The following is a 27,909-nucleotide window of genomic DNA, read 5'->3' as shown; positions in this document are numbered from 1 at the left end:
GTATTCTACCCTATGGTGAGCACTGACACACACAAATAATACAAAGCTAAAACATGTAATATTTACCAAGTACTGGACATTATTAGCACTTTAGGAGATTCCTGTGGTTATGTTTTTTATTTTATCAGCCCTATTTTATAGGTAAACCAGGACACAGGAGGTTACATAGTATTAAAGAAGATAGGCTGGTAAGGACAATATTCAGAGAAGGCACAGAATTGTGTGTAACAGAAGTGTAAGGACACCTAAGTAAAAATTCTAAACACAAGTGCATGTCGGGCTCACCGAATAGCTGCAGTTAGAGAAGTGATGGTTTTGGTCGTAGATTGCAAGTTAGAGCAGTGGAAGCTGACCTCTGCCGTGTCATTGCCGTAGCTCTCAGGAGTCGGTGTAAAATAGCAGTGCATCTCATCCATCGTGGCAACAGATACTGGAGTGACCTGTGTGAAGGGCACGCACGGTCTGAGCTCCACGGTACGAGGCAAGCATGGAAATGCACTCAGGACTGCTGTGCCAGCATTCTGTTCCTTTTTGCTTTGGATTTCATTCTGGAAGACTTAATGCTTCAATATGTTTTAATAATATGACAAGTTCCTAACCTACAAATTAGTTGAATTCTAAAAGTTCTATGTAAGCAGCTTATTTAAATTCAACACATTTTCCATAGAAATTGTGTTATAAATTGTAGTTCAGTTTTCAGAATAATTCACAGATCTCATTTAATCTATAATGTATCTGAATTATTGCATATTAATAAAAGCATATTGATTAGCAGTGAAACCAAGAGAGATGCAATAACTTCACGTGTTTTAAAGAGAATAAAGAATATATATGATACATGTTTTTCCAAGTGGGCTTAGCTCAGCCATAATAATAAAGAGCAGAACAAAAAGAAAGCTCAAAGTTGAGCGGTCATTTTTCTGAGGACTCGGGAAGTGGGTGCTGAGATTTTTTATTTTTCCAGTCAGTGCTATTGCAGAATGGTATAGAGCAAAGGCAGGGTTGGAGATAGGTGTGCAAAGTTGTTTTTTGTTTGTTTGTTTGGGTTTTTTTTTTTGAATTTGAAAAACAGAGGTAGGAAAACAGGGAGACAATGTGAGCCTGATTATATGGACACTTTTTGTAGCATAGGAATGGCTATACTAGAATGTATTCTTAAATCCATTTGAAAATTCTGTATAATTCCAAGCACTATCCCTCAATGATGAAGGGTTTTGTTTGTTTTATTTATTTATTTATTTATTTATTTATTTATTTTTGAGCATAGTTTTCCTCAATTATAAACATGAAGATTGTTGCAAGAAGTAAAGTAGAAAACTAACACATAGCAGAACAATATATGTAATTGTCACTCTGTAAACAGTGCTGCTCGCCTGCAGACCAGCCAGGCAACAATGACCAATCACCCACAGTAACAGCGTCGTCAGTGTGTCGCTGAACTACGCTGAGTTATATCCCTTTAGACCTCACAGTCTTACAGAGAAGTAGCAGAGAAAGTGCCTTACTTACACTGAACATAAAGAACGTGTAGTCCGTTGTTTGTGTCTTGGTAATCAACCCACTACTCATCCGACTAGTGCACAGGGCAAGAGGCAGATTTCATTCCTGTGTTCTGAGATCCCCGTCTCAGCAACAGCAAGCCTTCCTCTTCGGACTGCAGCCTTTTTCTTGCTGGTTTCTGGGTTTTGGTTTTGGGGTGTTTTGTGACAAGGCCTCACTGGTCCTGTTCAGTTGATTCTATCACATTCCATTAACCGATTATGTGGTCTTTCTTACATCAGAATAGATTTCCATTCACTAATGATAAATACTGCTTGGTGTTTAGCTACATTAAATAGATTAATGAAGGGTAGTAGTAATTTCATGGATTAATAAATGTAATTTTTAAGAAATTAAGATTAATGCATCAATAAATGTACTCTATTTTCATTAAACCGTTTGTATTTAAAAACTGTTGTCTACCTGTGAACTAGGAGCAGTAACCAGAAATGCAGCCCTGGACTCTTTCATGGCCTGTGATAAATGACCTAATCCTTGATTTCTATGAAAAGTTTTGAGTCTAGAAATCGACTTGTAAAAAATTGTTTTGAGTCTAGAAATAACATAATATCTATATTTACTACATTTTAATCCAAAGAAAAGTTTAGGCTAAGCTTTACAAGTGTTGTAATTTTAAAATTCTCTACATTCTAGTAATTGCTACTCTTTTTTGTTTGTTTGTTTTTGTTTTTTTCAAGACAGGGTTTCTCTGTGTATCCCTGACTATCCTGAAACTCCCTTTGTAAACCAGACTGGCCTCATACTCACAGAGATTCACCTGCCTCTGCCTCCCAAGTGCTGGGATTAAAGGCATATGCCACCATCGCCCAGCGCTACTCTTTTTTTTTTTTTAAGTTGGAAATAGTTTTTTTCATACAATATATTCTGATACAATTTCCCTCCCCCAACTCTTCCCAGGTCCTCCCTATTTCCCCAGCCACCCAACTCCATGCCCTTCTCTCTCTCTTTAGAAAACAGGCAGACAAAACAAACCAGAATAGAAAGAAATAAAGAAAAAGCACAAAAAACACACGCACAGAGACAAGAACCTGTACAAAGACAAAATCAGAAACCATAATATACAAGCAAAGAGTCATAAGACAAAAAAGGCCCAAACAAAGCAAATGAGACAAAACATCTACAAAAATACCACTGAGTTCATTCTGTGATGGCTCTCTACTGCTGGGCACGGGTCTACCTTTCATGCAGCTGCTATCCCCACCAGACTCCACTGGAGAAAACTCAGTTCTCCTTTGCGAATGGCTGTAGATTGGAGATAGCTTCTTGGTTAAGGGTGGGAGCTCTGGAAAATGTGTCCACTTCTTTGTCTCAGCACCGGGTCCCTGTCTGGCTTGAACCTGCGCAGGCCATGTATATGCTGCCCCTGTCTCCAAGTTCCCTTGTGTGGGTCATTCTTGGTGTGTCTGGAAGACAGCGTTTCCTAGGTGACCTTCATCCCCTCTGGCTCTCTCCCTGGTTCCCTGATCCCTGGGGGGAGGGGTTTGATGGAGACGCCCCTTTTAGGACTAAGTGTTTCAAAGTCTCTCACTCTGCACATTGTCCGGTTGTGGGTTCCTCTGTGTTAAATCCCATCGACTGCAAAAGGAAGCTTCTCTTTTTAATTAATTCCCATTTCTCTTTTACTTCTTTAAGCTTCACAGTGCTGTAATTTTATATCTCTCCAAATCTAGTAATATTTGCTACCGTTTCCATTAATTCCTGCCATTCCTCATTTTATTGCTCTGTTAGCCGTCCCAAGTGTTCCAGTTAGATATTCAGTGTGATAATCAAATACTTAATTATGCTCACTTGTACTTCACTGTGAGTATTTGCTGAATTTTGAGATGGGATAGGAGATTGGTATTTGTTTCCTTTAGCTAACAAGTTTGGTCTAGAACAAAGCTTTTCCTTCACAATCACACATTTCCTCTTATTTTAAGTCTTTTTGCTGGGCATAGTGGCACACTGTTTGTTATTGAAACTATAGTTTAATTGCAACATTTCTCCCTTATCTTTCCTCCAAACCATTCCATATGCCCCTCCTCACTCTCCTCCAAATTCATGCCCTCATTTGTCATAAATGGATAGGTTAAACCATGTTACATCAGGCATTCAGAACAGCCAAGCTCTGTGGTACAATTTCTTTCTTTCTTTCTTTCTTTCTCCCATGAAATGACCTGAGATTCTTTTTGAGGGACCTATAACTATGGGAGACCTGATGCAGTTTTACCTAACACACTGACCTCATTGGTGGTCTTAGAATTCAGAAAGCATAGCTGCAAGGCTTCTTTCTTTAATTGCTTTTTAAATGTCTTACCTGCTGAGACCTGCTGAGATAGTCTTCCAAGCTCACATAAATATGTGTACCATATGTCAAATTATAGAATCATCAAATTTCCAAGCAGGAATGTGTGTCATGTAATCACTATAGGAAAATAATAGTTTATGATAGTTGTTAGTAAATGTTAGTTTTCAACTGGATATTTGTCATGATTCCACATACAAAATTTGTAAATACTGATTTAAAAATCTTAAACAGAACATGCTTATGCTTAGAAACAAGAGAAAGGCTTCCATTAAAATGTCTGCTATCTTTCTTTACTGGATGTGTCTTAGTATTAAGTTAGTCACTCAGCCTCTTTCATCTGTAAGAAGTTATTTTAAAGATGAGATGTAAAATATATGAAAGACAGTTCTGCATTGACTAGTGTATGGCTGTCTCCTAATAAATAGATGCTGCGTCTGAGTGACTTTAGTCAAAACTACTGTAAGTCATATGTAAAATGGTTTTCAGTCTAAGAGTTCCTATTTTGGTTCTTATAATTATAATATATAATTATATTATAATCTCAATTATAATTGAGATTCATTATATATAATGTTTCAGAATGTATCAGAATTTAGAGGTTCAAATCTAATATCTGCAGTTGAGGTTCTTGACTTTTCAGTAGGCTTGACTTTCATACATTATGCATTGATATTTCTAAGCCTCCTTTTATATGCAGAATTGAATCTTTTATAGTTAAAATTATCAGCTGGCTGCACTGCTTGCTGCCCCTGTGATAAAAGGCCAAAAGTCAGTGAGACTCTAAAGATGTTATCCTGGCCTTCCTATCTACTTCATAACCATTTCTCCAAGCCAGGAGCTCCTATTGGACATCAAAAGCCTGGAGCTTGCTTACTGACAAGGGACAGCCATCTCAGCCATGTCAGCCTCGCTCAGCCCAACCTCCCTTTGCAACCCAACCTCGGCTGCAGCTACCACTCAGGTCTCCTGCTCTTGGCTGCTTGGGGAGTAGTGGGTTAAAAGTAGACAGGTGAAAACCCTCACCATGCTGTATCTCTATCATATTGTCCATCTTTCTCCCGCTGCCCCATAACCCTTCATACACATCCTCCAGCCAGGGTCTCACACCATAATCCCGGATAGCTGGAACTTACTGTGTAGCCAGAAAGAGAAATGTGTGGGTTAGGTTTTTTGTTCAGTTTGATACAAACTGGAGTCCTCTGCAAAGAGCCAACCTCAATTGAGAAAATGCCTCCCATTGACCTATAAGCAGGTCTGTGGAATGTTTTCTTGATTGATGATTGATATGGGAGGGCCCAGCCTACTCTGGGTAGTTCTACCCCTGGGCAGGTTCTCGTGGGTTGTATCAGAAAGTAGACTGAGCAAGCCATGGGAGCAAGCCAGTAAACAGTGTTCCTCCATGGTCTCTGCTCCAGTGCCTGTCTCCAGGTTCCTGCCTTGAGTTCCTGCCCTGACTTCCCTCAGTGATGGACTATAAGCTTTAAGATGAAATAAACCAATTCCTCCCAAAGCGCTTTTGGTCATAGTCTTCATCACAGAAATTTCTCTGGAGTTCTGAAGCTCTGATTAAGGATTGCAGATGACTCCAGTGTCTGCCCTGGCCTGTGAGGGTGGAGAAAGAAAGGAGTGGTGGTCCAGGAAAAGATGCATGAGTCTGCCCTCATTCTTTAGGACCACTGGTGCCTCTTGCCACAGGGATCTATCTGTCAGCAGTCTTGTTCACTTACAAGGTAACTAAGGCTGTATGAGGCAGGATGTGTTGTAACAAAGCTGGCAATCCTTCAGCATCAATTCATTGTAGAGAACAATGGTTTCATTGTGGCAGATGAATATGTATGTGTGATACACTTCAAGTGCAATCACTCCTTGTGGTACTCTCTGCCCTCCCACAGGTCCCTTTCCTCTTTCCAGATGTTCGTCTTTACTACTTTAAAATCTAGATTCTGCAAATGAATGAAAGTGTGTGTGTGTGTGTGTGTGTGTGTGTGTGTGTGTGTGTGTGTGTGTGTGTGTTAAGTAAGCACAAGTAAGGGCATCTCCCTTCTACTCCTGACTCTTGGCCATTCAGTTCTCTCTGGTGGCAAACCAGGATCTGTTTCTGAAGCATTCTTCCAGGGTAATTTTTAGCTGTACAAGCAAATGTGTAGGAGGATTTGGGGATGGACAGATAACACAAATGGTAGCAGGTGGATCAGACTCTGTGCACATTGCTTTTTTCTCCTGTAGTTACCTACCTTAGAACTTCTTACACACGAATAGAAAAAGACCTGTCACCATTTTGTTATCCAACCTCGCACCTTTTTACTTTCTTAAATTCTTTCACATCAGTTTTATTATATTTTAATAGACCTAGAATAGTACAGAGAATGGGTGCAGCATAATCTTTCCTTCCTTTTTATCGAGGAATATATATGGAGTTCCTAGCCTTTTGCCATTATAAACAGTGTTGCAATGAATAACTTTGTCATATCTTTTCAAGGAAGTGAGACTATATAGATACAATTTCCAGAATTTGCTGGTCAGGTTGAACCTGCATTTGCAATTTTGATAACTATTTCTAAACTGTTGCCTATAGAAGTCACTGAGTTTGGCTCCCACAGTGGGCACTAAATTGCCATTTTCTGCGCAGGCACTTGGCATTTCATCCTCTCTGCCTTTGTCCTTTTCTCAGGATTATCTGTTCATGTCCTTGGGATATTTTTCTGTTTACTGTTGGACTTTTCTTAATGACCCATAGGAGCTCTTTTATATATTTAAGAATGACTGTATTAATAATACATATGCATGTGAGTATTCATTACAGCATTAGCTGCAGTTGCAAAGTACTGAAAATGACTTAAATGGCCAAGCCTCATAACTCTCCCGAATACACAGGGGAGTATTCTGGGAGTTACATGTGTAATATACCACCATACTGAATTGTAATGCTTATATGAAAACACGGCTTTTAAATTAAGCCATCTGTATTAGACTTGTATACATTTTCTTTGTCATTATTCCCCAAGCACAGCACAACTGTATATACGTCTGGATGGGTAGGAGTGGTAGGAAACACTGGCTTCTGGATTTGGATGGCCATTGAACTAATGAGCCCATAGCAGCTAGGGTGCCTGCCTAAGACATGCATAAGATTGTGCCCTTCACCATTGCATCATGAATGGCGAGGGACCCATGCATCCCCACCCCTAGCTGAGGAGCTACTGTCAATTAATAGTTGCTAGTGGTGAAAGTACTAGCAAGCTGCCCGTGAGTCAGTAAATAACGCCAACCATTCCCATGCCGGCAATGGGAATTAAACTCAGCAGGGCACACATGCACCACACAAAAGACCTGAACAGAGGAGGAGATGTGTTGGGGGAAGGGGTTAAGCAGGAATGGAAGTGAATAAGAGAGGGTGATGGGGAGTGTGATAAAGATACATTGTATACATACACAGATTGTTAAAAAATAAATTTTAAATTTTTTTAAAGGTCATTTCTGGTCAGAATCAATGGAGCTGAAATGGTAGCTCAATGGTAGAGCACTTTGCCTAGCAAATGCAAGACCAGGAAATCCTTTAGGAAAATATCCTGAGGCTAACAGTAAAGTCTATGTCCTGAAAATGGTGCATGAAATCATAGAAAACACCAGATCTTTCCAAACAGAATATTCTGGCTACTGTTTTGTAGATCTTTATCCAACAATAAAGGATCCCAGCACTTTCAACCTCTGTCAATGGGTGTGGCTTTTCATTTCAGAGACACACACATGCACACGCACACACACACACACACCATGGAGGGTGTGCCTGATAATTTCATGGAATTTATGAAAACACTTTACTATCTCTGGTATTCCTTCCTCTTTTGAGTCATAAAATAAAAAAGATGATAGGCTGGAGGGCAGGGGACATAGAGCATTGTTTTGCTGTGGTAGATTTTTGTCTCACAGAGGAGAGAATTTCTTTGGTGACCAATCTGCTAAATGTATTATTGCACTTTATCTCTTCTTCCTCAGGTCTTGAAGTTATGCCTCAATTTGCAAAACTAATTTTTTTTTTTTTTTTTTTTTGGTTTTTCGAGACAGGGTTTCTCTGTGTAGCTTTGCGCCTTTCCTGGAACTCACTTGGTAGTCCAGGCTGGCCTCGAACTCACAGAGATCCGCCTGGCTCTGCCTCCCGAGTGCTGGGATTAAAGGCGTGCGCCACCACCGCCCGGCCGCAAAACTAAATTTTAATAGCATCCGTGATACATGTTCTCTAACTGATATAAATTTTCCTCTAGTATTATTTTAACTCACTTTATCGGTGTTCTGTGTTTTAAATATGTTTTCAGCTACATCAGTTTTTACCTCCTTTTCCCCCCTCCAGCACTCCCAGCCACCTTCCCTTGAAGCCGTCCCATGTCTCTCCACCATCAAATTGATAGCTTGTCTTTTATTATTGCCTCATACATGTATATGTGTACACATGTATGTATGTATGTGTGTGCACAACTATATATAAATAGAACCTGCTGAGTCCACTTTCGTTGTTTGTGTGCATATGGTTTCAAGGCTGACCACTCTGCACTGAATAACCAATAAGGGGCTCCTCCCTGGGATAGGCTAATTCTCCTCCCAGTAGTCACTGGTTGCCTAAGGATTTTTGTCTGTAAGTATGACCCCATGAAATTTCTCCACTTCCACATACACATGTCCACGGATATTGCCGCTGTTCCAGTCTTGTTGATGCATCCATTTCTAGGAGTGATCACTTCACAGCAGACTTTCTGGTTGAGGTAGTTTGAATAAGAAGGACTCCCAGGCTCCTGTGTTCTAATACCTAGTCCCCAGTTGGTTGACCTGTTTGGAAAGGATTAGGAGATGTGGCCTTGTTGGAAGAGGTGTTTGCCTTGGTCATGGTGTTTTGTCACAGCAATCGAAAAGTAACTAAGACACGGGTGTTATGGCTTGTACAACCTTTACCTGTCTTTCACCGTGTTCCCTGAGCCGTAGATGCCAGCGCTGTGATGTAGATGTACCCTTTAGAGCTGGGCTCCCCGTGAAATGCTGAACTCTGTGTTGGATCCTGTTGTGTTTGCATTTGCTGTAAGGAAAGGCTTCTTTGAGGGATGGTAACTACATGTAACCAGGAAAGGAGGCTTGTGCACAAACAGCGTTCACAAGTCAGGGGTCTGGAACTAACTAGGTTTGTGGGTTTGATTGCTAATTCTTTTTTTTTTTTTTTTGGTTTTTCGAGACAGGGTTTCTCTGTGTAGCTTTGCACCTTTCCTGGAACTCACTTGGTAGCCCAGGCTGGCCTCGAACTCACAAAGATCCGCCTGGCTCTGCCTCCCGAGTGCTGGGATTAAAGGCGTGCGCCACCACCGCCCGGCCTGATTGCTAATTCTTAAAGCAGCAAGTTTTATTTTTATCTTCACATTTAAAATACAACAGAGGGGGAAATGTTAGCATACTTATAACAGGAGCTTCCTTTTCATCAAAATGTCAAAACATACTCAAACTGGATATAGATTTTTTTTTTATGGTAAGGAGAATGACATGAGAATTTTCATATTTTCTGCACCATGAAACTCCTTCATGAATATGCCCTTATCAGCACATGTGTGTGTATATATCTGTCTGGTATGTGTATCTATACATAGTCTATTAGGTGTTAGCAATAGGCTATTTCAGGTGATGGGATTTTGTATGGTTTTTATTTTCCAACAATTGCCTGTATTCTGCAGTGAATGTTTGCTTGCTATCTTAACTGACATAGGACGTTTTTTCCATTCTTACAGTCTGCTGGTAAAAGGCAGTGGGTTTTCATTTTTAACTGTTTTAGAGAGAGCAGTTACCTTGCTTTTAGCTTAGCCCTTGCGGTTTACTAGCTGAGACATGCAGGTCTGCAGATGAACAGTTAGAGGTACATTCAAGTCTGCCAGAAGGGCTCCCTTCCCGCCTGGAGCCTGTGTGCTGGCGTTTTCCCTCAAATCAATGAATTACGTGCTGGTCGGCCTCAATGTCTCTATTCATAAACTAAAGTTATGGTGCTTCGTGGAGCTGTAATGTGTGAGAGGAAAGTGTGAAAGGCCTGGGTATGAGAGCTGAAGCCTTGAAATTGCTGGAGGAAAATATAAGAAGAGCACTTCGGGGTGTAGGCATGACTAGGACTTTCTGAGAAGACATTGCACGATGACGAGCCCAAGAATTGGCACATGGGATTCAATGAAATTAAACACTTTATCATAACCAAGGAAACAACCGCCAGAGTGAGGGGACAGCTTGCAGATGGGAAAATAAATAATGCCAACTAGGTCTCAATAGGGGACTAATATCTAGAATATATAAAAAACTGAAAAGATTAATCCCCTAAATACAGATCATCCAATCAATAAGTAGGTTTATGAACTGAATTGATAGTTCTCCAAAGAGGAACGACAAGAACCACTAAGTATCTGAAAAGGTGTGTAATATCCTTAACTGACGGGGAAATGAAATTCGAACTCTTCATCTTCCATTTCACCCAAGTCAGAATAGCTGTCATCAAGAAAACACATGAGAGAAACGCTGGCAAGATGTGGGGAAGAGGGAAACTTACACACCGCTGATGGGAGAGTGGTGTGGCCAAGTGGACTCAGGTCCAAGAACTAAAATAGTAATATTACACGAGGGCCTAGCATCCTGGGTCTAGACCTGAAGTCAGCACACCCTAGAAACACTCACACTTTTGTGTATACTGCCTCACTATTAACAATAGCCAAGAAGTGGAAGCAGCGTCATTATCCATCCCTAGATGAACTGACAAAGAAAGTGTGGTACATGTACACCAGGGCAGCTTGTTCAGCTATAAAGGCAGATGAAACCACATTTACAGGAAAAGGAACACAGCTAGAGATTGTGTTAAGCAAAATAAGACACTCAGACAAATACCACATTCTCTTTTGTGTGTGTGTGTGTGTGTGTGTGTGTGTGTGCGCGTGTGTGTGTGTGTGTGTGTGTGTGTCTGTAATAAAAGTAGAAAAGGAACCCTGAGAGGGAGGAAGAGGTCTTAAGAAAGGGGAATTGGGTGGGAGCAGAGGCAGGTAGACTATGTAACATGGAAGCACAAATGGAGACCTAATTGGGGAAAACGGGACCAGCCAGAGGGAGGCAGGAAGAAAAGGAGTTGTGAAGGAGATGAATTAGAACAAAAGGCTGGATGTGCCCCAGCTGGTAGTGAGGAAGCAGAAGCAGGAGGATCACAAGTTCAAGGTTATCCTTGGCTGCATAGTGAGTTTGTGGGCAGCCTGGAATACATGATGCTCTGCCTCAGAAGACAGAACAAGGCCAGTGAGATGGGTCAGCTGGTAAAGGCACTTGCCAATACCTAGGATCCACCTGGTGAAAGATGCATGATGACATATGTGTATATGTGTGTATATGAAAATGCTATAATGCAACCCAACGCTTCTGGCATGTGGTAAACATGCCATAAATATTAGTTTTGTATTCTCTTTTAAATCTGGTCATATTGGGACTCTGCCCTTTTTAGACTTATCATAACACAGTGTTATGAAGTGAAGAGTACATCTAATGCCAACAAGACAGTGATGTTAAATCATACATTGCCTGTCCACAGACACTCCAGCCTGGTTATGTTGGTTCTTGTGCCCTTCACATGTTACTGACCTGTCTCGACAGACCAGTGTGTTCTGCAGTGTGGTCACCTAAGTAGGTTCTAGATGACTCTTTGGACTTATAACTTATATATCTATTTTAACATATTTATGAACTAATACAACAAGCATATGGATGGAGATCTTTTAGGAATAAGTGACTCCTAAAGAAAAGTCAACTTAATCAAGAATGTCAATTAGAATATTATAAAGTATGGCAAAATATGGCAAAAAAAGATATTGAAGGGCAGGATTGGGACTTAAAAGAGGGACAGGAACCAACAAAATTGACGCTAGGTTTTGGACTTTGTGCTCTGAGGTATCATCTCTGTGCCCTGGGTCCCCATAAACTTTCTGGCTTCCAGCCTAGCCAGAAAAACTTGACAAGCTCCAGGTTCAGGGACAGACTTTGCCTTAAAGGAATAAGGTACCCAACACCCTCCTCTGGCCTCTGCTTTCACATGCAAGCACACACACATGCACATACACCCCCAACACACACACACTGTATTTACATAGAGACAAATAAATCAAGTAAAAAAAAAAAAAAAACAAGGATGCTCATTAACTACTCTCCCTGTCTTTTCATCCATATGCAAGTAGCTGTGACCTGTATTTTCAAATTATTTGAAGACCTTGGATGAAATTTATAGACAAAAAATAGGAATGAAAGGCTAATTTTTGTGTCACAGATATACATACCTACAGCAAATATTCTTTAGTGCTGCTCCTGGAAGCTGCAGACCTTTCTTCTTCCTGTGCCAAACTTACTGAGGTACACTTAAAAGCTTATAAGGCACACATGTTCTGTTTTGTACTTTAAATGACTGTTTTCCTTTATTTAGTTGTTGTTGCTAAAAGAACATGCTTATGTCTTAGGTATAGATAATGACTATATGAAGACGTAAGTGTTCTGATTCTCAAACATTTTAGTAAGTGGTGTTCAAGCATAGTTTATAGTAACCCATTGCATTTGTATGCATCTTGGGGTCCTTAGAAGTGGCTTAGTAGGTAAAATGCCTGCCACATAAGCATGAGGACCTGAGTTTGGCTCCCCAGCACTCAAGCATGAAGACCTGAGTTTGGCTCCCCAGCACTCGAGTAGAAACCCAGTTGTGGTAGTGCACATCTGCAATCCCAGTTCTGAGAAGACAGATCCACGGAATCCCTGGTCAGCCAACCTTGCCCAATAAATAAGCTCAGACAATGAGAGACAAAATAAACAGAAGAACAGAAGGTGGTGGGGAGTGGTAGAGAAAGACAAGCGATAATGGATTATGGCCTCCACAAACGTGCTTACTTGATCATGGCCTATGATCTTTTTGGTTCCATGCATTTATTCAGGACCTCCCTGTGTTCATCAAGGAAATTTGCCTGTAGCTTTTCTCCATGTTTTTCTTTACTTTCTGTTTTCCTACATCTGTCCCGCCACCTGCTCACTTCAGCTGTGGACATAGGTAAGGAAAAGAGACTTCAGAGCAAAAAATTCCAAACCTGAAGTTTCCCCTGGCCTGCCTTATCTGAGCCTCGCCAGCCTTTTTCTCTTGACCTTACATTCCCGTGAGGTAGGGAACCAGATGGGTCACAGAATCCAGATCTGAAAGGTAGGACCACAGAATCCAGCCTAGCGTGCTGTGGGGACCGAGTGCAGCCCTGTGTGTAGTGGGAAGAGAGAGGCAGCGATGTCTTGTGGTCTCTTACATACGTAATAAGGCTTGTGGATTAACTCCCTCGGGCGGTCACAGCAGCTCTTGACTCCCGTAATATATACACTGTGAGTTTTAGGAGTCGGACACTTCATTAGTATCTTTATTAGTCGTTAGTTTCCTGCAGGACTAATTGGTTGTTCTCTTTAAATAGAATCTAGATTTGTTCTATAAAAATTAATTTCGCATACAATGCTAGCAAGTATTTGCAGCTGTTTAGGAACTGCCTTCTGCACCATATAACTGTAAGCCAAATTTATTCTTTTTCCTGATAATTTAATAATTTTGGATATAAAGTAAAAATCACAAGCGAAGATAGAACATGTCATGGTATAGTGTAGGCTCATGTCAAATGTTCATTTGATCTTACAGGACAGACTATTCGAGAGAAAAGAATTGTAGAAGCAGCAAACAGAAAAGAGCTAGACTATGAAGCAGGAGACATCCCAACAGAGTGGGAAGGTAAGTGTTCACCTCCAGTAGGATGTTCAGTGACCATCAAATTAGTTAGAGGACATAGAATTACTTCTCCATGGAAACGCTTTACAACTTTGTTTCTGGAACGTTGCATTTATTTGAAATTTGTGAAGGTAGCAGAATTTTAGTAAGGGAGTGCTCGTGTGGCACCGAGCTGTGCGGCTCCATCAGGACTGGGGTGAGGTGAGACAGGCAGACCACGCTCCTACATGTCAGAGTCAGAGCTATGCTCATGCCTTGCCCTTGCACCTGCCCAGCCCCAGACTAGAGTTCTTTTCCAGCAGCCACTAACTCCTCAACTTGGGAAAGTAACATATTTTGGGTCTTCATTTTCTCCTTTATAACCTATGGAGAACACTTACATTAGGTGATGTTTTGGAGTATTTATCTAACTCACAAGGACCCTGTTAACTGACTTCGTCTTAAATGAAGGATAGGTAACTGACCCCTATCTGAAGACAGAAGTTGAAATGGAAAGCAACATGTAGTAGCTCTTGCCTGTGATTCTAGCAGGGGAACTGCCTGAAGCTCGAGGCCAGCTTGGGCTCCATAGTAAATTTCAGGCCAGTCTGAGCTATAGTATGAGACCCTGTCTCAAAAATAACCTTTTTTTCTATAAAAGATCATGAGGACCTGAGATGCCACATAAAAAGCTGAGTGCAGCTGCATGTGCACCTGTAGCTCCTGCACCTGCACCTGCAACTCCTGCACCTGTAGCACCTGCACCTGTAACTTCTGCACCTGCAGCTCCTGCACCTGTAACTCCTGCACTTGTAACTCCTGCACCTGCAACTCCTGCACCTGCAGCTCCTGCACCTGTAGCTCCTGCACCTGCACCTCCTGCACCTGTAACTCCTGCACCTGCACCTCCTGCACCTGTAACTCCTGCACCTGCACCTCCTGCACCTGTAACTCCTGCACCTGCACCTCCTGCACCTGCACCTCCTGCACCTGTAGCTCCTGCACCTGTAGCTCCTCACCTGTAACTCCTGCACCTGCAACTCCTGCACCTGCACCTCCTGCACCTGTAGCTACTGCACCTGCAACTCCTGCACCTGCAACTCCTGCACCTGTAACTCCTGCACCTGTAGCTCCTACACCTGTAACTCCTGCACCTGCAACTCCTGCACCTGTAACTCCTGCACCTGCAACTCCTGCACCTGCAACTTCTGCACCTGTAGCACATGCAGTGCTGTCTGGAGTGGAGACAAGAGGCTCACTGGAGTTTGCTGCCTGGTAGTTAGCTCCAGATTCAGTGAGGAACTCTGTCTGTCTCAAGAGAATAAAGCAGAGAGTAAGAGAATACCCAGTGTCCTCCTCTGGCCTGTAAAAGCACACACATGCTGGTATGCATGTGGGTGGGTGCGTGCATGTGTGTGTGTGTGTGTGTGTGTGTGTGTGTGTGTGTGTGTCTATGCACACATTCATGTGCACACACACACACACACAAACACTAAAAATAAAAGACGACTGAAATACCAGTATCTATCTTCTACTTTGCTTAACACTTACCAAGTAGTGTATATACCTGTGGTATACTCTTCCCCTATAGTCATTGTCTTGTTTGATCATAACAGCAGTCCTATAACTCAGACACTATATTTATTCATGTTTAACCTATAGAACATCTAAGGTCCAGTAAGTTTAGGTCAGTTGCTGGGATTATGCAACTTCGTACATATAGAGCCCTTGCTTCTTGGTGGTCATAACATGATAGCTTCCATGTGGTAGCCATAAGCATTATGTTCCACTTACGGTGGCATGTGCTTGTAAATACCATTTCATGATACCCATTTCTGCTCACTGACTATTAGAACAGTAGGAGTGTGAGAAAGAGCTACCTATGGGTAGATAACAGAGCTTGAAATGCAGTCTCTAAGTTGGCAACTTCTAGAAGGAGCAATTGAGCTTTATTTTCCCAGATGGTCTACATTTGCAAATCTCGGGTAACACTTGTGCCTTCTTTATGAGCCTGTTTTGTCATTTTCCCAATAATAGTATAGAATTAAAATGTTTCTAGAAATAAATTAAGTTATAAATAAACAAATAGGTAATGGCTAATTTTTCAGCTTTTGAGACTTTCCGAGAATTGAAATGAAGTTTTAATGCTTTTTATGACTCTGTCCTGATTTGGTAATTCAGCATACTATCCCCATGGGGCATATTCTTAAAAATTATGAATCAGCCAAATACTGAAACACAAACACTTTTACAGTGGCACACATCAATTAAGAATAAAAAATAAGTACTTTGTGCCATGAAAATATTAACAAATATATACAACACTATGTACAGGGAAGTGGGGGGCTGTTGAAGCCATTGATACCAACACCAAATGAACCTGTTTTCAATCCAGATGAATAGGAGTTGACGTTTTTAATTGTTAATATTAAAGTACTGGTACCTAGCAGTTGCCTGCTGTCATACAACAAGGATTAAATAGTGTGGCTTTCATTCACTTCTCTAGGAAGCTATTGACTTCCTAGAGCAGACGTTCAGGAGTGGGGGAGACAAACCAGTTAAGCACTAAACTGCATACTGTGTTAGTGACCATAGCAAATAGCATGGGCAAGGACAGATGGAGTACTCGGGGAGCTTGCATACTGTGTTAGTGACCATAGCAAATAGCATGGGCAAGGACAAATGGAGTACTCGGGGAGCTCCTGCAGTTTTAATTAGAATTCAGAAGGACCTTTCTGAGAAGGTACCTTATGTTGTCTAAAGAATGAAGGAAGATCTGTCTCTGCCGTAACCAGAGAGGGCCATAAGTAAGGCAAGTACAAAGGCCCTGAGGCAGAGACTCACTCTGGTGATTAAGGAATGTCAGGGAAGCCAATGTGACTGGAGGAGAGGCGAGAGAAAGCTATGGGGGATAAGTTTAGAGTGTGAAGAGAATGCCCGGTGTGGTGGGCAGCATTGTGGGCTGTTGTAAGGACCGCAGCCTTGTCTTTCAGTGAATTTGGAAGTTTAGAGTGTGAAGAGAATGCCCGGTGTGGTGGGCAGCATTGTGGGCTGTTGTAAGGACCGCAGCCTTGTCTTTCAGTGAATTTGGAAGTTTAGAGTGTGAAGAGAATGCCCGATGTGGTGGGCAGCATTGTGGGCTGTTGTAAGGACCGCAGCCTTGTCTTTCAGTGAATTTGGAAGTCACTGAGAAGTTTGAGGAGTAGCCACATGCTGAGTTATAGTTCAAAGGATCAATCTGGCTAATGAATTAGAAGAACTGAGGGCGATGTCATCAAAACATAGAGACAGAATGATTTCTAACACTAAATAAGGCAAAGAGTCATTGTGACTTGGACCAGATTAACAGTAGGAGTGGAAGGAAGTAGATGCATTCTGGAACAATGTAAAAGTAGAGCTAAAGGGATTGTTGACACATTGGACACAAAGAATGTGAGTTATGATGCTAAGCCTTCTGGTCTCACCAGGGGAACATACAGTGGCTTTTAACAGTAACGGGGAACAACAGATTAGGAGGGAAGTGAAGCCAGTTTTAGAAATAGGAAGTTTGAAGTGCCCATTCACCATCCGATTAGAAATGGTAAATTGAGAGTCAAGAATTCAGTGGAGCCAGGCAGTGGAGGCACACACCTTTAATCCCAGCGCTCACTCAGGAGGCAAAGGCAGGCAGATCTCTGAAACCCAGGACAACCAAGACTACACAGAGAAACACTGTCTTGGGGAAAAAGAAAAATTCAGTGGAAATGTCTGGGTTGAAAATAAAAATGTGGAGTTTCCAACGAACAAATGCTGCCTAAGTCTGTGAGGCCAGATGAAATCACAGAGGCAGTGAGTGTAAGCAGGAAGTTCATAGAAGGCTGAAGCTGTGCCCCTCAGGTTTAGAACAATGGAGACAAGAGAATTGACAGGAAAATTAAGAGGAAAACTTAAAGTGTCACATTCTGGAAGCAAGTCATCAGGAGGGAAGATGTGATGAGCGGTGTCACATATTAACCGGCTGCATTAAGATCAGACAGGCCGGTGCTAACCCTGACAAAACACTTCAGTATGCTGATGGCGCCTGAGAGAAAAAAGAGACTTTGAGGAGATAAGGAGAGATGGTGTTTTGAGGAGGTTATCTCTAAAGAAAGTTAAGCCGTGAGACCCTACCTAGAGAGGAAGGCCGGGTGAGAAAGGGTTTATGTTGGCTGTCTTGGAAGCGGGAAATGAGAGGATTTTTCAGTAGTGATAACGAAGATCCACTCCCCAAAGAGAGCATGTATCAGTTGAAAGCCCTTGAAAAGGGAAGGTATGCGAGCGCTGGTCCATGGCTGGAAGAGCACAGAAATTCCATCAGTAGGAATGTGGGACAGCTAGGGTGGGTGGGTGGGACAGTGAGAACTTAGGTCAACTCCTGATTCCTCCTGCTGAGTCAAGGGTGCTTAAAACCTCCCCAAAGCTGACAGCTACCACAAGTTTTGAACTCCAACCATGTCTTCTAAGTCTGTGATGTTTGTTTTCCTGTTGTCGGTCCAGGGATTGAACCCAGGGCCTTGGACATGCAAGGCATGGACTGCACTGCCAAGCCCCAGCCCCTGCTCTTTGACTCCTTACATTGTATTAAATTCTTTTATTCTACTGTATAGTGTTATATTTAACCCACGGCTTCAATGTCTTGGCTAACACCTACTTTTCCTTCAGGTTTGGGGTAGATGTTGATTTTCTTTGGAACCTTTCCTGATGCTACTCTCAGTCCCTAGTACCAGATGCAACATTCCTGTTGTTTTCACTCACTTCCTGCCCTCCACATAGCACTAAACCCACTCCAGCAAACTTCCTGTTTGTTTTTCTACCTCCTTCTCCTGGACTTGAAGATTCTTTAGGGTGGAGTCCCAACTTGGCCATCACCGTATTTCAGGGCCTACCTTAGCACTTTACATATAGTAAGATGGCTTTTATGATTATTTCCTTTGTGTTGGTGTTTTAAGTGGTACACCTCAGACGTTATGTACATTCAGACTCTTGTTGAAGCTTCAACACTGTTCATCTCCAGAATGTTTTTCATCATTCCAAACGGAAACTCCCTCCCTTAAAAATTAACCACCATTCTACGATTTGTTGTTATGAATTTGACTGTTCTAGACATAGCATATACGAAGAATCAGATTGTGATTGCCCTTTTGTGTTTGGCTTATTTATTTCACTTAGCAGAGCGTGCTCATGGTTGTCTATGTCACAGCACACATCAGAATTCCATTCCCTTCTCAGGGTGAACTGGATTCCATTGTACACAGTCACAGTTTATGCATCATCACACTGGGTCGGATGCTTCCATCTTCTAGTTATTGTGCACGATGGTGTTATGAATATACATTTACAAACATCTTTAGTTTGAAACCTAACTGTAAGTAGTTCAAATAAATTTAGTCTAAAAAGACCACGTGGAAGGCAGAGCTTGTCAAAATGATAGAAAAGACAATTATGATGAACAATTTGACCTAATTGGCATTTAGAGAACACTCTACCAAGCAATTAAAGAATGGACATCTTTCTCTCACTTTGGATCACACGTTCTTTCTAAAAATGTAGCCAGTACTAGTTTTGTTAAGCCCAGTTTATCCTGTTTATCAATCCTGATACAAAACAATAAAGAATATGTGGTACTACAGATCAGAATCTTGCATCCACACAGACACAGAAATCACTGACCCTGCAATATATCAACAGAGAGCCAGATGTAGTAGTGTATGCCTGTAATCCCAGCCCCTTGGGAGGCTACCTAGTTAGTCTAGTCAGGATTGTAACTCTGGACTACTAAATGAGACCTGTTTCAAATAAAAATCAAAAGGGGGCTGGGGAATATAACTAGGTGGTAGGCCAGTTGGTGGCATGTGCAAGCCTCTGCATTTAATCCCCAAAATACTACCCACCACCAAGGATTAGCTCGTGATGACTGTGGAGTTAGTCTAGTGTGATGGTGGTTTTACCATTCGAAAGCCAAGGCTGGGAGGATGGCTCAGCATCTAAGTGCTTGTGCTGCACGGATGAAGACCTGAGCGTGGGTCCCCAGCACCCAGATGCCTGGTGCATGCCTATAACCCGGTGCTGGAAAGCAAAGGCGAGGGCTCACTGGCCAGCCAGTCTGACCAGCCAGTGAGTTCCAAGTTCAGTGAAATACCCCATCTTAAGAAATGAGGTGGAGCAGGGCCACTGAGATGGTTCAGTGGATAAAAGGCTCTTGCCACCAAGTCTGACGACCCGAGTTCAGTCTCCTGAACTCACATGGTGGAAAGAGAGAACCAACTCATGCAAGCTGTTTTCTGACCTCCCCAGACACGTGCACCTCCCAGTGCACGTGTGTGTGTGTGTGTGTGTGTGTGTGTGTGTGTGTGTGTGTGTGTGTGTGTGTGTGTGTTTAATGTAGAAGGTAATAGAGGATGACATCTGATGTCAACATCACATGTCCGGAGGCATGTAAATACCTCCCCCAATACACCTAACTTTTGAAAGCTTGATACGTTGGTTTTGACTTGATTTATGTCAGCATGCAGTAAACCTAGAATTCCTAAAACTCTTTTTGAACAAGAATAAGATTGGGAGATTAAATAATGTAAACCTGTTTTATCAAGACAGTTTACAGCTGAGAAGCGTTAGAATTTAAGAATGGGCAAAAAGTGAATTCATGTTTCACCACTGTAAATTCCCTCAACCTTTCATAGGTTGCTGGCCCGGAATATAATAGTAAAGCAGCTTTGGAAAATAGTCTGTCAGTTCTTTATAAATGTGAACATACACCACCCCATGGCTTAGAAATTCTGCTAGGTATTTCCCCAGAGACATAAAGACATTCGTCTGTCTACCTAAATACGTGTCCCAAATTCTGCGAAGAAGCCTCAGTTACCCAGTTTGTAAGTGACCAAACAAATTGTCCTATCTCCATGCGATGGAGTAAGGCGCAGCAATAACAGAATGAACTGGTGAGCTTGCTCTGTTGCTGGGGCTGTGTGTAAGTACACCAAACGTTAGCTACTCCAAGCAGCATATGCTTGTTACCCTAGAATTTCTGTGAGTCAGGAGCCCAGGCATGGCCTAGCTGGGTTCTCTCGTGAGGGTCTTGTCAGACTGTGATGCAGGTACCAGCCAGGCGACGATCTGCCTTCCTCCCACCTGGCAGCATCAGTTCCTTGCAGTTTTAGGACTAAGCTTCAAGTTTTTGCTATGTATTTGAGAAGCCACCCTGAATCCTAAAGGTCACCAGGTAATTCTTGTATATCTATAAGATATACTCAAAGTTCATTTACCAGAAAATGTAATGTGAAACAAGACTCATTTCACAATATGTCTTTTGAAGAATTTTTCAAACTTGAAAAAAGTGTACCTTTATTTATTTTTATGAAGTGCCAGCTCTCAGAACTGGTGAAGATCTCTTTTTTCTTTCTTTCTCTTTTGTTATGAGACTTTATGAGTATCTTCCTTAAGTGAAATAAACATCTCTTCCAAATTTATATATTTTGATGCAAACCGTTAACTTCTTTATCCTCTGATTTTGTTCACGTACTAACTTGATGGTAGGCTATATAATTTACCATTGATGGTTAGAGGTGTTTCTAGAAGGATCCTAATGCCTGTAGAGATTTGAAGAAAGTATACCTCATGAAGTATTCTTCTCCCTGCTTCTTTTAGTCTCTCTACATGATTAATGGGACCCTTAATTGCATGCTCACCTTTATATTCGGTATAGTTTGTATGTGCCGATGGGAATATTAAGGTTCATGCATAGTAATGAGAATGCAAATGAGCACTGATGAAAGACTGCTAGGATCTCAGGGCTTTAACTGCCCAGTCCTTTTGCTGGGTTCTCTTTGAACAATGGTAACATAAAGAGGACCAATACAGAATTCACCTTACAGATATTTTGCCAATAGTAAGAACATTTTATGATTCATAATTAGATAGAGGTTCTGTTTAGATTGTTCTGAGATTTAAAGTCCTGCTTCAGTATTATTGCTTTTTCCATTCCCTCTTCTTCTGCCTTTTGCCCGCTCTCACCAGGACATGTCTGTGCAAGCTGTGGTAGCTGAGGAAGTGGGTCTGATTGTCAGAATGAATGATCACATGGACCGTGTCCAGCTGTGGTCTCTACTGGATACTTAACAAACAGAAGTGCCATCAGCCATCATCTAAAGATGTTTCGGGTATCTGGTTTTTGAAGAACCATAAATGTACAAGCTTATTGCAGCAGTTAACATTTTATATCCATTTAAAGCAAAGATAGTTAAATGAAGCCTAGGGAAGCCCTCGGTCCTTCTTTAGAGAAAAATGTGCTGTGACACTGACTAGGTGGCACTCAGCATCTTCAACTTATACATGGATATTTTAAACTTAAAATCAGGAAACACATGTTTCAATACAATATTATTTGCAGACACTGAAAATTATAGTTCTATAATTTTCATGTCATAAATGTTCTTTCAGTTTTTTTTAAACTAACATTTAAAGATGTAAAACAAGCAATAGTTTCCCCCAATGTCTTCACCTTTACTAAAACCTTTTAAAATGAGGAGTAGGTGTGCAGCTTGTGGTGGAGTGCTTGCCTGCCATACACAAGGCCCTTGGGTTCAATCCCCAAGTACTGAAAAAAGAAGATTTTTTTTTTAATGCTTTGGGTTCATTAAAACATCTTTTCACAATCTCAGGAGAAATCTGAAAATGCTGGTTTGTGGATTTGCCAGTAAAACAGTCATTTTGTGGTTTTCTCCTGATGATAATGTGCATTATGCCATTGTACCTTTTCATCACAGGCTCATGCCCACTGGTATGGATTTATAGACTAGAATATACAGTATCATTAGTAAAATATATAATAGCTAATCATGAAGGTCTTTTAGGTGTTATGGTAGTGGTTTACATTAGATATATACTTGTTGCTGAGCGGATTGTACTAAATGACAGCCCTGGGGTTGGCACAAATTTTCTTTAAAGGACCAGATGGTATTTTGGACTTTGTGGGTCATTTGGACTATTACAGTTGCTCAATTCTGCCACTGTAGCCATAGATACAAATCAGCACGGCTATGTTTTGATAAAATTTATTTATAGACACTGAAAATTTAAGTTACTTATAATTTTCATATGTCATGAAATATGCATCTTTTGACATTTAAGAAAAAGCCACATAAAGATGTAAAAACAAGCAGTAGACTGGATTTAGCTTGAGTCTCAGATTTACTGAACACTGTCCTGGTGGGCGGTTGTTCTGAACTAAGTTTCTAATGTGAATTAAAGCTGAAGAGTTATCTGAAACTTTTGAGAGGTATGGGACTTACACTAAATGATTTTAAATCAAACCTGTCTCCTGGGGGGAAAATTGACAAATATAAATAGCTTATTTGACCATAAAGAAGCAGCTGAAAATGTTGTAAATCACTTCTTTTCCTTGACGGCATGGAGGAGTTTTGATGTTACTAAGCCATTTTTTTCTAATGGGCAAGAAGAACTATTGCAATGAATATATGTATGAACTGAACGTGTGTATTCAGTAAGTATTAAGAACCTACTTTCTCAAGGCATTTGCATGATAGAAAGATAAATTTCCCATTGGTGTGCTCTGACATTGACAGCCTATAGTCATATAAAACCTATGCAAGTTTTGGTTCAGATGGGCCGAATAGAAGCTAAAGATAGTAAAAAGAGAGTGCAGAAAAGAATCAGAAGTAGAAAAGCTCAGAAATGGGGTAGAGAGTGCTGAACATGGAACCTGCTGGTGATGCACATCTGGGGTCAGTGCAGGAGAGCGCAGCAAAGGGGAAGGATTCCAGCCCACAGCTGAATGTCCATTTCCGTACCCACGACTGCAGAACTAGACTTTGGAGAAAGGTCGGTCCTGATGTTATCATGTGGATGGTAAGAGGCATTTGGCAAAGCTAACTTGAAGAGCGGTGTCTGCTCAACTGATAGAGCTCTGCCTTCACAGCCACTTCACCATTTTAACACCCAGCCTGCTTCTCATGAATTTTACAGCCAGAAGCACATTGCTCAGTCTGTCTGAGCCTCAGTTCCCTGGTGTATAGAGTGGGGTCGATGATTTGTCTGTTCTGACATGGGTAGGCTCGCAGCTAGCCCTCCTCCTGCTCTGGTGCCCTTGGACTGCTGCTAAAGGTTGACAGACTGCTTAGGAAAGCATGGTTGGTTTCAGAGCCAAGGACAGGAGCAGATCTGATTTGAATCCCACCATTACTACTTAACCTTCAAATCTGGAGAATTATCTAATTTCCTATAAAATAAGGATACTTCATGGTTTTATAGAGAAGGTTGAATCAACTAAAATTAGAAGACGGTTTTACTTTTCTAAAGCAGTGGTTCTCAACATGTGGGTTGTGACCCCTTTGGGGTCATTTTGGCCCTTTCACAGAGATCTCCTAAGATAGTCAAAAAACATTGATATTTACATTATAATTCATAACAGTAGCAAAATTACAGTTATGAAGTAGCAATGAAAATAATTTTATGGTTGGGGGTCACCACAACCTGAGGAGCTTTGTTAAAGGGTCGCAGCATCAGGAAGGTTGAGAACCACTGACTAGTATAGAGACTACATTACCCACAGTGAGGTTTTCAGAATCTCCTGTAAACCCTCATAGGACAAGCAGATGTTATTGGATTTTTGCTTTTTAAAATCACATATTTAAAAAAATGCATAAGGTTGGGTGTGGTGCTACATACTTTTAATTTTATCTTTGTCACGCAGAGGCAGGAGGATCTCTGTGAGTTCAAGGCCAGTCAAAGCTACATAGTGACATCCTGCCTCAAACAAAACAAAACAGAAAAACAAACATAGGTGTATTGAATAAAATTGAATAATAAGAATACATTTATATTTTCATATGCTAAATAGTGAGCAGAATATATATGTAAATATAAAAATCATGGCTTTCATAAACAACCATTCACTGCAGATACAATTTTAATTTCCATTTTACAGAAGAAAAATCTGATGCTTTGAAAATGAAATGAGTTACCCTGGGTACCATAGCTCGGAAGTGATGGAGGTGAAGGGAAAACCCAGAGAGTCTGACTCTAGAACGTGCTTGGTAGCTTTCCTGGAGGCAGCTGCTGCACGCCCTTCCCTTTGACGCAGTGTCTACCAAGTGGGCACTGAACCAGTGTCTGTCCCACCTCTGCAGCCTGCCTCCCAAGAGTTAAAGTGAAGACTGATGGTCTGCAGCCAGAGAAGGCGGCTACCCACTAGAGCACATAAGAAGAAAAATTTCTGTAATAAAAACTTCCCTAAATCCTTGATAAATTGGGCAATTACAAATTCTGATTTCCAGAATAATGTAATTTTGACATTGCCTTGAACTTTATTGTGATTTGTCCTTTATGCCATAGACTAAATTGAATTCTGATGATTATGAGCTGTGATTTTGAAGATATGAAACTGTCTTCCTGATAGTCTAGTGTTTTTTTCGCAACACAGATCACCTGACATTATACATCAGTGTGTTTATTTCCTGTACCCCACTTCTCTAGTATATAAGCTGCAGTAGATTGAGGCATTTCATCTGCTCAGTTCCTTGCTAAAGCTCCAATATTTAAAACAGTACATCATAGATGTTCAGAAATATCTTGTAGGCACGAGTGTATAAAATGCTTATGTATGTCCAGCAAGATGGCTCAGCAGGTCAGAGCTGTAACGACCAAACCTGACAACCTGAGTTCCCTCCTCAAGCCCTACATGGTGGAGGGAGAGAACTGACTTTGGGGGGTTGTCCTCTGACCTCCACACATGCTGTTGGGTCCCCTATTAAAAAATGTAAAAGAAAAATGTTTAATATGGGTAAATTATGGAAAACAAACATCTAAATGCTATTTTTCATTTTAGCATGGATTAGAAGAACAAGAAAGACTCCACCTACTATGGAGGTAAGAATACATGGGAAAATATTCAGATGGTTTATGATTGTAATACTGTGTTTGTCAGCTGAGAACTTGTACTACTAAAGATACATAAATTCTTGGGGAAAATATAACACATCTCAGTATTAATTTTACTGTGTAAGAAATAATTCTCAAGTATTTCTAATAAAATAATATATTATCACAATACATTAGCATTGCATAGTAATATTGTGTGATAAAAATATGTGCACGTTTTCCTCATGCATTCTTGTAATTATAATTTTTCTTTATTCTTAAAATTTTCATGCCTGCATTCAGTGTGAAATATGATTATATCCACTTTCCATTTCTCTTCATCAACTACCCATCTTCCCCCTCTAATCATGCCTCTCTTGCAACTTAATGTTTCTTTTGTTTTTCTTCTTTCTTTTTCGATAACCCACTGAATCCTTCTAGCCCTGCCCATGTGTGCATGAACACGAGGCCAGCCACTTGCACAGGAAACTTGCCAGTGGGAACATCCTCGAAAGAGAATGATTCTCCCTCCCGCAGCATCCATCAAGGGCCAGTAGCTTCTCATCAAGGACTGGGGCCTGGAGAGCACACTGCCCACCCATCCAAGCTGGAAGTTTAGCTAGGTTGACCTTGTGCAGATAACCACAGCCTCTGTGTGCTCCTGAGTACAGTAGTCATGTCAGGGCATTGTAAAGTGCTCCCCCATCCTCCAGTCCCATCCTCCTTACATTCACGACATTCCCTGGACCCTGGAGTTGGGAGGAGGTTGATCAGTCTCTTGTTCGCAGCACTGAAGACATGCCATGTCTCTGCCCTGACTAAAGCCACTATGAAAAGAGTCTTCTTTGACCAAGGTTGAGAGCAGCCTAGCTCTATAAGTATAAATGTGAATATTTTAGAAGGCAGTTTGGCCACATGACTGCAATAAATGCACATCTTATGGGATTTATCAAAAATATAAAAAAAAACACTTTAGCAGGAAAAACTACTTTCTAGGCCAGTTGCCTGCAATACTATCCACTCAGAATATGAAGCAGGGGGATGGTTGGTTTGAGGCCAGCCTGAGAGCCTTGGGGACAGCAGTCTTTAAATTTTTAGAATAGTATATGTTTGAATAGTATATGAATTTTTAGAATAGTATATGTTTGTTATAAACTCAAACACTATGCCATTACTGTTTCTCTCCTGGTCAACTTGAAGGGTGAAGGGACCAGTTTCTAGTACAGTTCTTGGGGTGCTCTGGCCAGTGGAAGGTCTTCTTCCCACAGCTTGTTGACTTCATTCCCTGACCCTCTTCTACCTGCTCCATTCATACTCCTTAGAGGAGCTCCTGGGAGTCTCTCGGGGTTAATGCTTCTTTCTGTGGCCATCGGCTGACAGACATACCTGCTTATATTTAAATTTTTTTAAAAGGCTCATTAGAATCCTAGGATGCCTCTCTGAAGTCTTTTCTTTTTTCTTTCTTTCCTTCCTTCCTTCCTTCCTTCCTTCCTTCCTTCCTTCCTCCCTTCCTTCTCTTCCCTTCCCTTTTGTTCCCTCCCTTCCTCTCCCTCCTTCCTTCTTTTCTTTTCTTTTTTTTTTTCCGTTTTCTTTTTTTGAGACAGGGTTTCTCTGTATGGTCCTGGCTGTCCTGGAACTTGCTCTATAAACCAGGCTGGCCTCGACCTCAGAGATCTGCCTGCCTCTACTTTCAGAGTACTGGGATTAAAGGTGTGTGCCACCACTTGGCTAACTTCTCAACTTCTTAACTCATACACAGATTTAATCACTTGTTGCTGAAGTTTCCTCCAGTCCTGCCTGGCCCACGGTCAGGACAAATCTCTCTCACCCGCCAGTCCCGCAGCCACTCAGACCCAACCGAGTAAACACACAGAGACTTATATTGCTTACAAACTGTATGACCGTGGCAGGCTTCTTGTTATCTAGTTCTTCTATCTTAAATTAACCCATTTCTGTTAATCTGTATGTCACCACATGTTCCATGGCTTTACCTGCTGCCTTTACATGCTGCTCCCTGGATGGCAGACTGGCGTCTCCTCACTCAGCCTTCCTCTTCCCAGAATTCTCTTCTGTGCTTGTCCCACCTATACTTCCTGCCTGGCTACTAGACAATCAGCATTTTATTTATACAGAGCGATACCCACAGCAATCACTCCTTTCTTGAGCACCCTGGCTTAGACACCTTATTAGGCCCTTGGAATTTAGTGTTCAAGTTTATGGTTTTGTTTATTCATCTTTCTGATGACATCATAACCACCTGGTGCAAAGCTTGATTTGTTTTTGTGAAGTTGGTTTTTATAGACAGATTTGAGTGATGAGCTTGAGTTTCTATCCACCAATTACAGATTAACCTTGTAAAACTGAACATATTTCCAAGTTGAACATTGCTTGCTCTGTTTTCAAAGAG

General features: G+C 41.3%; 1 protein-coding gene across 2 annotated transcripts in view; it reads left to right on the top strand.

The window, feature by feature from the left end:
- Ndufaf2 (NADH:ubiquinone oxidoreductase complex assembly factor 2) overlaps positions 1-27,909 on the top strand; it is a 113,768-nt gene that overhangs the window by 54,849 nt on the left and 31,010 nt on the right. The window contains exons 2-3 of one of the 2 annotated variants that reach the window (XM_052743260.1): positions 13,545-13,634; positions 25,471-25,511. In XM_052743260.1, the coding sequence (XP_052599220.1) occupies positions 13,545-13,634; positions 25,471-25,511 (131 nt within the window). The remainder of the gene's footprint in view (positions 1-13,544; positions 13,635-25,470; positions 25,512-27,909) is intronic. The other variant, XM_052743261.1, reaches the window with a different exon arrangement.

Source organism: Peromyscus californicus, unplaced genomic scaffold (genome assembly GCF_007827085.1).
Source record: "Peromyscus californicus insignis strain IS unplaced genomic scaffold, ASM782708v3 Scaffold_18__1_contigs__length_77618521, whole genome shotgun sequence".
NCBI classification, from domain to species: Eukaryota; Metazoa; Chordata; class Mammalia; order Rodentia; family Cricetidae; genus Peromyscus; species Peromyscus californicus.
The sequence above is the reverse complement of the archived record's forward strand: the minus strand, read 5'-3'. Positions and strand labels throughout refer to the sequence as shown.